General features: G+C 46.4%; 2 protein-coding genes across 6 annotated transcripts; both read left to right on the forward strand.

Annotated features, from left to right (window-relative positions):
• Nucleotides 1-1,053: 1,053 nt before the first annotated feature.
• Nucleotides 1,054-7,583, forward strand: LOC136476115 (nuclear poly(A) polymerase 4-like). 5 transcript variants are annotated; one of them, XM_066473820.1, is made up of 12 exons: nt 1,054-1,573; nt 1,674-1,751; nt 2,445-2,552; nt 3,985-4,047; nt 4,130-4,291; nt 4,752-4,865; nt 4,947-5,009; nt 5,134-5,463; nt 5,545-5,709; nt 5,861-6,754; nt 6,860-6,949; nt 7,048-7,583. In XM_066473820.1, the coding sequence occupies exons 1-10, from the start codon at nt 1,442-1,444 to the stop codon at nt 6,734-6,736; spliced, it is 2,091 nt and encodes a 696-aa protein (XP_066329917.1). In that variant the 5' UTR covers nt 1,054-1,441; the 3' UTR covers nt 6,737-6,754; nt 6,860-6,949; nt 7,048-7,583. The 5 variants fall into 5 exon arrangements, with proteins under 5 accessions (XP_066329917.1, XP_066329918.1, XP_066329919.1 ...); XM_066473821.1 differs by having other exon boundaries at nt 6,895-6,949; XM_066473822.1 differs by having other exon boundaries at nt 5,861-6,700.
• Nucleotides 7,584-8,974: 1,391 nt separating this feature from the next.
• Nucleotides 8,975-11,984, forward strand: LOC136468815 (uncharacterized). Its single transcript, XM_066467241.1, has 5 exons — nt 8,975-9,082; nt 9,191-10,063; nt 10,227-10,876; nt 11,054-11,477; nt 11,697-11,984. Exons 1-5 carry the CDS (start codon nt 8,975-8,977, stop codon nt 11,982-11,984), a joined length of 2,343 nt encoding a protein of 780 aa, XP_066323338.1.
• The last annotated feature ends 1,593 nt before the right edge of the window (nt 11,985-13,577 follow it).

Genomic DNA, 13,577 nt, shown 5'->3' on the forward strand with positions numbered 1-13,577 from the left:
TGGTTTGTCATGTGGCGCGACTGCAATGGCAGCTGCAAGGTGCTCGACGCTGAGCGCAAGGAGACGGCGTCGTTGTTCGCGTTGAGGTCCTGCTCAACAACCACAAGCGTCATCACGCGCGCACGGGATGCACACGCTGGGCAGGAGCTCGTCGCTGCGTGGTTGCTACCATGGACAACGAGGAGTTCGACAGAGAGCTAGACGCTGCCGCCGCCGTCGCGGGAACGTGCGTAGGCAGCCTTAACCGCCCTCCGCCGTCGCCTCCCTGGCCGCGCAGACGCCCCACGCCGTCGCTGCGCACGCACTGCGCATGTGCGCACGGGGGAAGGTCGCCGCTGGCCGGGCCAATGGCGGGGCCAGTGCGCGTGGGCAGCCGCGTCAGCGCCCTCAGGAGCAGCATCACGGCAAACACGCTGGTGCCGTGCAGGTGGAGGAGATCATTGCTAGCCACCATCCACCGCGCGCACCCACGGGCACCGCCGCCGCCGCCACCGCCACCGCCACCGTCGACCCCTGCAGAGCGAAGCCGGTGCCGTGCAGATGGAGCTCGGTGGAGGGGAGGTCGTGCAGCGTGTCAAACGCCGAGCTGAGATGTGCGCATGACGAGGGCCACGTCGTCGGCTGCTCCGTGTTCGTGGATTGCGCCAGACAGGGCGTGCGCGCCCGATCGCTCCACCTGTGCAAGCCAGAAATGGCGCGCGCTGTCCCGCTGCTATCCACGGGTCACGTGTCGAAGCTTGGCAACGTGCAGGAGAGCCTGCCCGACCTACAGCCCCACGGCTACAGCGTGCTGATCAGGGCTTAAGCGAGAGTATGCGGTGCTTACTGAGAGTGTTCGACGAAATGCGCGTCACATGGGTGGAGAGGATGATGATGGAGACGGAGAGGGCACGTCCTACTGACTCGGATCTATCCTGACTGACTTGAGGAGTTTACGTATCACACCAGTAAAAATGATATTTTTTTAGCCGTTTTTCTCATGGCTGTAAAATCGTAGCGCCAGTTTTAACAACTTAAGAGTCGTCGTGCCTTATAATGGTAAAAAGTTAAATATCACCCGCCGCAAACACCCGCGCTGACTGCGCCCACGAATCCATCCTGCAACCTGCATCCACTCCTCCACCTCCGCGTTCATTCCTAGGGGCTAGGGTTCCTCCTCTGCCGCATCGCGGGGAACTCTGCGGGCGGAATTTGGTAGGCTAGCTAGTCTCCCGCCAGGAGGTCAATTTCCAGTCAGCGTAGCTTGGTTTTGTAGCCGACCGGTCGATTTGTATCCGGGGGTGGCTGGGTGACAGGGTAGGCTCGATTTAGCGTCCTTTTCGTGGGAATTTTTGGGTCTTAGGCGCGGATTACTGGTGTCTACTGTCTAGGGATCTGCTAGCTGCTAGCTGCTTGGGTTAGGCAGCGCGCGGAGGCTTAGGTGCTTGGCTGACTAGTGTCAATGGCGGGATCTGTCGGCAAGGGCAGGGCGGCGCTGCGGGCGTCCCCGAAGCGGTACAGCGGCACGGACCCGCCGTTGTCTCTGGCGGGGCCGACGTTGGCGGATCTGCAGAGGACGGCCGAGCTGGAGAAGGTTATTCGTTGTCTCTGCTTACGTTTTGCAGCTCTAACGGCTTTACTTGGCTTCCATTTTGATGACGTCCCTGTTGTTTTGCTGAAAAACTTGGTTTCAGTTCTTGGTTGAAGCGGGCCTCTATGAGGGGAAAGAGGAGTCTGCGAAGCGGGAAGATGTGCTATCCGAGATTGGTCAGGTAACCCCTACCTTCCTGTTTTACCCGCGGTTTATATGTTGTTTGTTTACACTACCCAACAAGTTGACATCTCATACATGCTTGAAGTTGGGGGTTGTACTTTATTAGAAGGAAACATGTGATATATACTACACCCTGTTTCGAAATTGCAAATCATTTTAGTTTTATCCTAAGTCAAACTTCTTTAGCTTTGACTAAGTTTATAGGAAAATGCACAAACATCTACAACCTCAGACAACATTCATTTAGATACACCATTAAATATATTTTGATAGTGTATTTTTATATATATATAGTAGATGTTAATATATTTTTCTATACTTGGTTAAAGTTAAATTTGACTTAGAACAAATATAAACCGACTTACAATTTGAAATGGCAGTAGTACTTCCTAATTTAGCTTTGTATGGTGTGTACTGCCTTGTTGCATTTTGCTAAGTCAGTGGTGTACTTGTATGGTTTTTGTTTCAGCATTTTTGAATAGGAAAGAATGTTGAATGGTTACCACTATATTTATCTGTCCATTGCTGGTATATTCTTTAGTACCTATATAGTTTTATTTTCCATTGCTACTTTGCAGAAATAATAGACCTATTTTTTCTGTCTTTTTTATTTCTTAATCTATCTTTGCTTGAGCCTTGAAGTGTTGCATAATACATTAACGTGCACATATGCTTTCTTTTGAATTTACAGATAGTCAAGGAATGGGTGAAACAGTTGACTAGTAAGAAAGGATATGCTGATCAATTGGTTGAACAAGCAAATGCAGTCCTTTTTACTTTTGGGTCTTACAGATTGGGGGTATCTGCTTCTTTTGGTTCTTTTATCGTATAACAACTTTTCTTGCCATTCAGTTGTTGAAATAGCACAGTTCATTGTATTTATAGTTTATTAACAGCATTCAGTTCCGCTTGCTGATTATAACCAAAATTTGTTAGTTTTCTTCAGGGTTCAGAACCTCAGACTTAGTTTTATGTTCTGCATAAGTAGAAGAGCTTGCAACTTAATAACTAGTAGGTGCTTTCAAGTTTGGTAGCCCACTTTTCATTAAGTTTTACATACCAGCATGTGGCATTAAGCAATTACTGTGATTTGCCATAAAGATAAGAGTTGGTTAAAAGGAATCTGAACTTCTGAAGGAACATTACTGTTTTCTATTTTAGTACGGATTGTAATTTTGTACTGGAACATACAGTGCTGGTCTTTGGTTGACCCCTTGCTAGTTGATAACTTAAAAAAAGTGACAGATTGCATTTCTTGTTTTGTAGATAGACAAGATCAATAGAGCTTATGGGGTTTATAATTTTCTTTCTTCATTCAAATAATATTCATTGTTGTATTTAAGAGCAATGGTACTACCAAATGTTCTGTGAGTGGTTTCAACCTATTGTGTGTAACTCAGATGAAGAGCACCAACCCATTCTTGTTACTTGAATACTGCAAAACTACGAGAGCTTGTATATCTGTTTATAAGCAGTAACTTGCAGGACAAGGGGTTCTAGGTTGTAGATGCTTATTTTACAGCTATTGTGTAACCAGTTCGCTGCTGCATCTCGCAAATTAACTTCAGTGTTATAAAGTCGTCTGATTGATTATGATTAATAGCAATTAGTCATCCTAGACTCCTAATCGGTATCCTGGACTTGACTAGGGGCTACGACTCGATTAGGCTGATTAGTTTTCTGGTCATCCGATTCATTGTCGACTAGTCACGATTAGTCGGATGACTAGGGGGTGGAAGACCAGAAAAAGAATGGAATTGCTGGGCAGTTGAGGACATGGGCTGCATCTGGGATGGCTTAGGGCACTGGACCTCATGTTTTCCAGCCCAATTTGCAACCCTACTTGCAGCCACCACCCTAGAATTATCTTCATGCTTGATTTGTGCTGAACATGTAATATATTGGTATATATTTGGTATATTAGTCCTGATATATAGGACGACCAGGACCGACCAGGGCTGAGTAGTCGCCCTGGTTGACAACTAATTGCGACTAGTCGCCTTGGTTGATGACTAATCGCGAGTAGTCGCCTGGTGGGTCCCATGGTGACTAGGATTGGTCAGACTTCTTGATATCATTTAACTTAGCGAAAATTTTATGTAAAGGCAACAAAAAACATCCTTCCCTAGGTTGTGTCCCATCTTGATTTTGTGAGGTGCCGAGACAGTATGCTATCCTTTTGCATTAAATACTTTTAGTCGATAAATTTTGTCTTATAATAACCTTGTTAGGTTCATGGACCTGAAGCTGATATTGATACCCTTTGTGTTGGACCTTCATATGTGAACCGAGAGGTGATTTCACCTGTGCTATTGCCTATTGGTTGTATGGATTCCATAAGAATATATGATGGATGTTAACAATAATATTCTGCAGGAGGATTTCTTTGTCACACTGCATGGCATATTAGCAGAGAAGGAAGAAGTTACTGAGTTGCAACCTGTACCTGATGCTCACGTACCTGTATTGAAATTTAAGTTCCGTGGGATATCAATTGACCTTCTGTATGCTAGCCTCTCTCCTTCAGTGATACCAGTGGTAAGTCATTCCATTTAATACTTCTATGTGTTGATGTGTCCTTGTTCGGCTACACTCGTTAAAGAAAATTTTCCTTCATAAGGAGTGTACCTTTTGCACAAGATAGTGTTTTAGCCACTTAAGTTATCTTATATGGGTTCCTGCTTTTCAAAGGTGGAAGTTGTGATAGATTTTGGGCTTTTTATTAAAACCTGTTTCTTTAAAATGTATATCACCTGAACCTGTTTCCTTAACTTAATGTCATCTAATTTGTTAATCTTAACCTTTTAAGATTGACAGGAGGGACAAAACATATACCTTAAACTGTTTATTTTGCCTTCTTGAAGTCGTTTTCCCCATTTTTGTAAATATTGGAAATTTTGATTCAACTTAACATGGGATCTCTCTCTGAAGAACATACATGCATGCAGAATGCTGTTGAACAGATGTATTATTTATTTGTTTTCTTGTACTGCTGCAGGATTTTGATCTCTCTCAAGGATCTGTGCTTTGTGATGTTGATGAAGCAACTGTTCGAAGTCTTAATGGATGCAGAGTGGCGGATCAGATTCTTCGGCTTGTTCCAAATGTTGAGGTTATATGAAACAGCCCCCTCAACTTTATCCTGTATGGTATGGTCCCTCTGTGTTAGTATACCAAACTTTGTGCTTTGCAGAATTTCCGAACAACACTCAGATGCTTGAAGTACTGGGCAAAGAGAAGGGGTGTTTATTCTAATGTACGCCTGAGTTTATCATCAATTATTTACACAGTTTATTTTGTAGTTGGACTGAATGAACACTAGCAAAAAGAAGTTTGTCCTCGCAAATGAACTGTAATGATGTTAGTATTTTCCTTGTCAGATTACTGGTTTCCTTGGGGGTGTCAACTGGGCTCTGCTGGTTGCCCGTGTCTGCCAACTCTATCCTAATGCTGTGCCAAGTATGCTGGTTTCTAGGTTCTTCAGAGTTTTTACCCAGTGGCAATGGCCAAATCCAGTGATGCTATGTGCAATTGAGAATAATGATCTTGGTTTTTCTATATGGGATCCACGCAAAAATCCGCGTGATAGAAACCATCTCATGCCCATCATCACTCCAGCCTACCCATGCATGAACTCTAGTTACAATGTTTCAAGCAGCACACTGAGGGTTATAATGGAGCAATTTCAATTTGGCAACAAAATTTGTCAGGTATGCATTGATTTCTACCTGTAAATTTACGGCTGATAGCTAATGTTCTTGGTATGGTCTCACTGCCTATCTTTTATGCAGGAAATTGAACTTAATAAGGCCCATTGGAATGCTTTATTTGAGCCTTTCCATTTTTTTGAGGCATACAGTAAGTTTCTAGTGGTTGACATAGTTGCAGAGAATGATGATGATCTTCGTCTTTGGAAGGGATGGATCGAGTCTCGTTTGAGACAACTTACTTTAAAGGTACCTTTTGATTTTCTTAATTTTGTGCACCATGACTTCAACTGTTGTTACTTTTCTTGGTTAGACATATGGAGTCCACATAAAAGCATGGTTGTATTGTATTTACAGAAAAATAAAATTTCTTTATGGTATTTGTTCTTCTAAAATGCAGATTGATCGGGATACTAAAGGAATTTTGCAGTGCCATCCGTACCCATGTGAGTATTCAGATCCCACAATAGAGTGTGCACATTGTGCCTTCTACATGGGCTTATCAAGGAAACAGGGGTCGAAAAAACATGGTCAACAGTTTGATATCCGTGGGACAGTAGATGAATTTATGCGTGAAATTGGCATGTATTCATTGTGGAAGCCTGGGATGGATCTGGCTGTCACCCATGTCCATAGGGAGCAGGTCCCATCTTATGTATTTGAGCAAGGATACAAGAAACCCTGCCCTACAATGCATGCAAACCAACAAGAGCAGTCTGATGGAGATGTCACATTGAGCCCATATCTGGACAGTCAGCTTAAGAGAAAGTACGATTCCGATGGAGATGGCCATGTGGAACTTTGCAAATCTGTAAAAAGGGCTTCAGTAAGCCCACCTGGTGTGGGAACCCCACCTCATGGAAATAGTGTCAGTAACGTCGTTTGTGACAGCCCAGTCAAATTCGTTTCAAGTGTCGTTTGCAGCGGATCTCTGACTTCTCCATCACATGATGATATAAACTTAGAACAAGCACAATTAACTACTTCACCATATGGATCTGAGGATACCTCAGCATCAGGCACAAGCTTTGCAGCAGTGGGAGCAGTTGTTTTGGCTGATGAATCCAGCAAGCTCGGTAACTTGACATCAGATCTTGAAGTTAATACAATTCAGACAATGCCACTGCACACATATTTAGAATGCGTCGCTCAGAAGGATGAAACAAAGCTCGAGGAAATCAGAAGCTTGGCAAGCAGCAATTGTGCAGAGTTTGTAGAGAGCTCAGTTCTTGCCGAGAAGGTACACTTAGACTTAGGTGGGGATGAAGTGAATTGAAACGTCATTTCAGATGAGGTTTTTCTTCCTATACTTCCTGTCAAATTAAGATTCTAGTTTGATATGATCTGGACTCTACGCCTGTCTTGCTATTTTTCATTGACTAACTGTTTTGATCCACAGTGGATGAAACATGTGATTCAAAGTGCTTTCTAAAGGTGATGCAGGTGTGAAGTTGCATAGCACTCAGAGATGCCAGAAATCGGAGTTGAGGCATGTCTAGTGTCAGAATCCTTCTTTCATTCCTTAAGCATAAAAAATGCTCTATTATGTTTATGTTGTGCTTTTCGGCCCTTATTTCTTTTTGGCAGGACTTAATCATATGCCATCAACTGATTGCTGCTGGATGGAAATCGAGTTTCATGCCTCCCCAACAGCCCAGATTCACAGATCACAGCATAGTCCAATACCAAAAGCCTCCCCCAACAACGTGAGCGTGACACTCGCCGTGCTTAAGCAGTGGCTTGCTCCCAAGTTGCCGATAGAGGAAAGCGTTTCTTGATGTCATTCAGGTTCTCCCACAGTCCAATTTGACGGCAAGCCAGACCACCGGATCAGGATCAATGGAAACATAATGCAATATCTGAGCTTACCGAACTCTCAGGCGGAAGGACAACTTTCAATTGTGAGACGTGTAGATGGATATGAGAACTAGATGTTAACTAGCATGTCCCCAACCTGACCAAGACGTTCAAGAATGAACTATATAGGGCCCAAAAGTATTTGTAACTGAACTGCTAATTGGAGCGCCTTGCCACTGACAATTGTACAATACTGCTGTTTGACGAAATTTTGTTCATTCTAAATACTTTAATTAGTGCATGCATGCGCGTCCGTATGTGCTATTTGTACGAGAGATATAAGGGACGCAAGCTAATAATAATTGTATTGGCTTTGGGTACGTATATTTACATGGTGGCCATCACAAGGATGTGCTATGTGTACTCGTTGGACAGCCAATGGACTCGGCTAACGCAGTCCATCCGACACGTGGGACAGTTTGTCCGGGTATATATAGGTGACTCAGCTAAGAGTAACCGGTTAATGGGTGACGTGGCATAAGACGAGTAGTTTGTTTGGGCTCGTGGGCGGTCCTTCTAATTAGGATTTCTAGGTTAGGTGTGTTCCCCTAGGGTTCTTAGAGCATCTTCAAGAGTTCCTAATAATTTTTTCTTAAAAATATGGAGTTTTCTAACTCATAAAAAATTATTGAAAGGAATAAATATGACCAACTCCAACAATTTTTAATAATTCACTTCTAAATATAGAAGACAATTTTTAATCAGAAATCCTCTACTATTTTTAAATTATTCTAACCACTTTTATATATTCTTTTTAATACATTTGTATCAGGAACCCTTTTATAGTCTTTATTCTTTCCCACGCCCTTTTACCTTTAGATTGGCCGATGGATACGTGCATGGTGGACGCGCGGATATATCCGCGTGATCTGCTTGCGCACGCGCTATGCCTCCCAGGCAGCAACCGTCGAGCGGCACCACGGTGGTGCCCTTTTGGTCCGAGCTCGAGGCGGAGATCATGCGCAGCGCTTCTCCCACCCCGGCGGCTGGGGTTGGCTTCCCGCGCGGCGTTCATGCGACGGCCGGCGGTGGAGACGGAGTGGGCGGACCTCGGGTAGGAGTTTCTTCCCCTTGTTCGATTCGCTCTCTTCCCCTTCCTCGTCGCGAGTTAGGGTTAGGGTTTCGTTAGGGTTAGGATTAACCCGATTCGGTTTTTCTTTCGGTTTTGATTCGAGATCGGCGAGATAAGTCCCTTCCCCTCTTCCCCTTTCCCTCTTCTGTCTTTAGATCTTGCTGTGTTCTTCTTGGTTCTTATCCGATTGGGGATTAGGGTTAGGGTTAAGTGAAGTTAGGGTTAGGGTTTGACTCACTGGAGTCACTATTCATCTTCCCCAACGAGTGCTTCGTGGGTTAGTGTTCGGCTTCGCGTGCCGAGACCCCTTTCTCTTCTCTGTTCTTCACCCGATTAGGGTTAGGGTTCGGTGACCCTCTCACTGTGTTTTTTGTTCACCCGATCTAGATCTAAAAGCCCTAGAAGACTTGGCTTTGATACCATTGTTAAAATAACATGACCTTAGCCGTAGATCTAGCGGGTACATCTTACTATAAACATGATGAACACACCCTAGAACTTTGAACTACTAGATCTAGAGGGAGAGGAAGGGATGGAAAGGGCTGACCGTCTGTGCCCTTTTAGGAGGATCCGCTCGCGTCCGCCATGGAGTCGGTGAAGTCTGCGCACGGGCAGCGACGCTCGAGGAAGAGGTCAATGAAGTCGTCGACGTCGGTGGAGCGGGGCGGCACGGCTGGTGGCTTCCCGTCACAGGTTGCGCCACTCTCTGATCGGGATTAGGGTTTAGGTTTCGGTGGGGAGCTCGGCTCAGGCAAACCTCGTACTCAGAGCCGCTGACCCCCACTTATATATATTGCGCAGTATGACAGGGACCCTCTAGCCATAGTGGGCTGGGCGCCCCCGATCAGGGTGCGGATCAAAGACCCAACTGGGCCGTTGGGTCCATTTGGGATTAGAGATCAATTTAATAGGCAGGTGTCCAATGTGTCCAAGGGCTGCTTTTCTCTATCGGCCGAAGTCGCGCGGGTGGAGAGACCACAGGAACGGTGGTGGATAACGGTGGTCTACGGACCGCAGGATGACCAGGAAAAAGTTGAGTTTCTTGATGAACTGCTGCAGTTCAAGAACTCAGTCGCTGGACCGTGGATGGTGTGCGGGGATTTCAACATGATCTATATGGCAGCTGACAAGAACAATGATCATCTTGATCGCCGTGGCATGCGTCGCTCTCGCTCCTTCTTGGATACTGCACAGTTAGAGGAGCTGCATCTCAACGGTAGACGGTTCACGTGGTCGAGTGAGAGGGATCAGCCGACGCTTGAACGTCTTGACAGGCTGTTTGCTACGACGGATTGGCTAGTGGCATATCCTAATCACATGCTTAAGGCACTGTCAACGGATTGCTCAGATCATTGTCCGCTGCTGCTGGTGAGCAATGCTGTTCCATGGGCAAAGAAGAGGTTCCGGTTTGAACCCCACTGGATCAAGATCCCAGGCTTCCTGGATGTTGCCGCGTTGGCATGTTCGGGTACGCTGATTCATGCCGATCCATGCCGCATTCTGGACCACAAGCTCAGGAACGTGGCCAAGGCATTGAAGAGCTGGAGCGACAAGAGATTGGGCAGTGTACGACTGCAGCTTGCGCTGGCCAGGGAGGTTATCCTCCGTTTCGATGTGGCCCAAGAGATGAGGGCACTCTCGGCGCCGGAGGCCCAACTACGGAAGATGCTGAAAGTGCGCGTGCTGGGCCTCGCTTCCCTGTTACGCACTATGGCCAGGCAGCGATCGAGGTTGCTATTCCTTGCGGAGGGGGACGCAAACACAAAATTTTTCCACCTCATGGCATGCCACAGGAAGCGCAGAAACTACATCAACTCACTTCGGGTGAACGGCAAAGAAGTACTCAGGGACGAGGCCGGAGATGGCACAGGCGCTGTACCAGTACTATGTTCAGGTACTGGGGACCAACTTTGTCAGATCAAGGAGGATCAATCTCAACCAAATTGGCCTGCCGTCCGCTGATCTCGAGGGGCTTGAGAGCCCAATCACCGAGGAGGAGGTCTTGTCGGTGATCAACGACATACCCAATGACAAAGCGCCGGGTCCCGATGGTTTCACTGGTATCTTCTACAAGGTCGCGTGGCCTGTCATCAAGGGGGATATCATGAACGCCATCAATGCGTTCTGGGCGCTAGATACCAGAAGCCTCAACGTACTCAATGATGCCTATATGATACTGCTAAAGAAGAAGGACCAGCCGGAGGAGATCAAGGACTATCGCCCCATCAGTCTCATCCACAGCTTCGGGAAACTGATCACCAAATGCCTAGCCAATCGGTTGGCTGTGGTGCTGGATGATTTGGTTCGGCACAACCAAACTGCCTTCATTAAGGGTCGCTGCATCCATGATAATTTCCGCACGGTGCGCCTCTCGTGTAAGGCAATTCATGCCAAGCGTAAGCCATGTGTTCTTCTCAAGATTGATATTGCTAAGGCGTTCGACTCCGTCGCGTGGAGCTTCTTACTTGAAGTGTTGACACACTTGGGGTTTGGCTTGCGCTGGAGAAATTGGATTTCCAGTGTCTTGTTCTCGGCCAGCACAAGAATCCTTGTCAATGGTCGGCCAGGAAGGAGGATTTGACACGCTCGGGGGCTTCATCAGGGAGACCCGCTGTCTCCAATGCTCTTCGTTCTTGTCATGGAAGTCTTCAATCATCTCATCAGTTGGATGGACGACCACGGATTTCTAACTCCCATTGTCGCCGCACTGCCGTACAGAGTCACCCTGTATGCTGACGACGTCGTCCTTTTTGTTGTTCCTAGTGCTGGGGACTTGCAGGCGGTCATGGCGGCGACGCAGCTGTTTGGGATGGCCTCTGGCCTGTTCTCAAATTTAGACAAGAGAGTGGCGACACCGATTGGTTGCACCGAGCTGGAGCTGAACCTTGTACGAGATACCTTGTCGTGCAAGGTTGAGCAATTTCCGTGTTGCTACCTGGGCATTCCGCTATCCATTTATAAGCTGAAGAAACTGGACGAGCAGAAGCTCATTGACTCCGTCGCAGCTAGAATCCCACAATGGAAAGGAAGGATGCCAAATGTGGCTGGACGTACTGCTCTTGCAAAGGCAACGCTCTCAGCAATCCCGGTGCATGTCGCCATTGCGATTGGGATCTCGTCATGGGCGGTGGAACAAATTGACAAGCGGCGTCGGACATTCATATGGTGTGGAGACCAAATAGTTGCTGGGGGGTGGGGGCGGGGGGGGGGGGGGGGGGGGGGGGGGGGGGGGTGGGGGGGGTGTGGGAGTGCAAGGTTGCCTGGGAAATGGTTTGCAGACCACGTCAACTTGGTGGCCTGGGCGTAGTGGACTTGCGCCGTGCCGGCCGGCCTAGCGCTCAGGGCACGTTGGGAGTGGAAGTGGAGAATCGATCAAGGTCCATCCGGGACTGCACTGCCGGAGAAGAAAGAGAGGAGGTTGGAGGCGCTGTTCAATGCAGCTACTATGTCCACCGTGGGGTTAGGAGAATCGACACTATTTTGGACCAACAACTGGATCGACGGCACGAGCATCCGAAGCATGGCGCCAGCGCTCTTCGGGGCAGTGGCAACAAGAAGACGGAAAGAGATTGTTAGCGAGGCACCGGGCTGGTGATCCATTTGATCACAAGGTGTATATCGTAAGCTGCCTAACTCTACCATAGTCAGTTTTACTGATAATTAACGAATAACAACACGTGTGCGATGTGGGGACGTTATGCGTCACATACTTCCTGATCGGGCAGTCCAAACAAAAGACGGATCAAACAAAAGAAGAAGAAGAGAGAGACGGGGTAGCTACCTCTGACCGGTCTTTAAGCTATTGCTCTTCTTGCATAGTGTTTCTGTGGCCCAGACAAATTTTGTTTTAATTATAATTATTTAGGGTTGCTGATTTGCACTGCATATTTTGCCAACCATAGTCCAGGTTCACGGGTGGCGGCCCTGTCTGTATTCCTTCGTAGTGGTCAATTAATTTCCAATACCAGAAATGGTAAGGGAATTGAATGCTGGCTAGCGCAATCCTTCTCGTTTCCTTGCCGAGACTACCTCATCAGCAGTAGCCAGCACAAAAGGAAGGACGAGACAGGACACAACAGCAACAGCTCTCACTTGTAGTATGATTTGTTGGAGAGACGCAACGGCGACATTGTATTTGGCAGACGACAAGTTAGTCTGAGGTATCCTCTACCTACATTATCTCTTCACGATCATAAATTTCTCTCTCCCCCCGGAACTGCACAGACTGCAGACTGCAGACTGCACGAGTAACAATAATGTTTTTCCGTAAAAATTACAGAAACTCCACCGAGAACAACTCAGCTAACACGGAAAAGTAAAACGAATAAAAATTATAGAAAGAAAGGTGAGCTAAGACGGCACGCTGGCCAGCCACCCCACTGAGAACAACTCCCGAAAAGGAAATAACTATTGCAGTACTGCTCTCCTCACCTGAATGAAACTCCAAAAAGAAAACCCCCGGGCTAGTCTGTTACGTCTGTATACATAAAAAGAAGGGCATACCGTCTCGTGGCTAGCATGGAGACGTGAAAACATGCATGGAGACCTTAATAGTAGCTTAGGCAGCGCTGAGTGAATCATTAAACCTAGTTCTGGTATGTACGGATATATCTTTTTTTTTTATGTATACTGTCTGGACCCTGTCAACACTATATTGCTCAATGCTTTTTGTGTCTGTGTGTGTGTGCTCTGTAGTTTGTTAGTGCTAGCCAGCCTATCTCAATGCCCTGGACTCCATATTTTGGGTGTCTCAGACTTCTTGTACTCATCGTCCTCTCCATGGTATGCACATAATAGTGACTTATGGTATTCTGATCATGCAAGTGTCTCCTTTCCTTTCTGCAGTGATTTATTAATATCCTCTTTGTTTTTGCTGTATGCTCAACTACACAATATTTCGCAAGTTTGACTTTTATTTGACAAGTATGATTGTCTCTTCTGCACCACTCCATAAATTTTAGAAAATAGCAGAGTTTAATCTTTCTCTTTGTTGAAAATGCAATGTTTGCCATGTACAGAAGGTCCCCATGAACCGTTTAAACAGCTATAAACAACATATTTTTATTGATGGGTTGGCAAAGTTTTGCCGAAACAGTATATTAGTAGGAGTAAGAAAAAAAAAGTATACACAAGAGAACTACAAACCTCCTGTGAAGAAGAGAAAAACTGAACGAAAAAGCTGAAAAGA

The sequence above is a fragment of the Miscanthus floridulus genome, chromosome 8, assembly GCF_019320115.1.
Source record: "Miscanthus floridulus cultivar M001 chromosome 8, ASM1932011v1, whole genome shotgun sequence".
Classification (NCBI taxonomy): Eukaryota; Viridiplantae; Streptophyta; class Magnoliopsida; order Poales; family Poaceae; genus Miscanthus; species Miscanthus floridulus.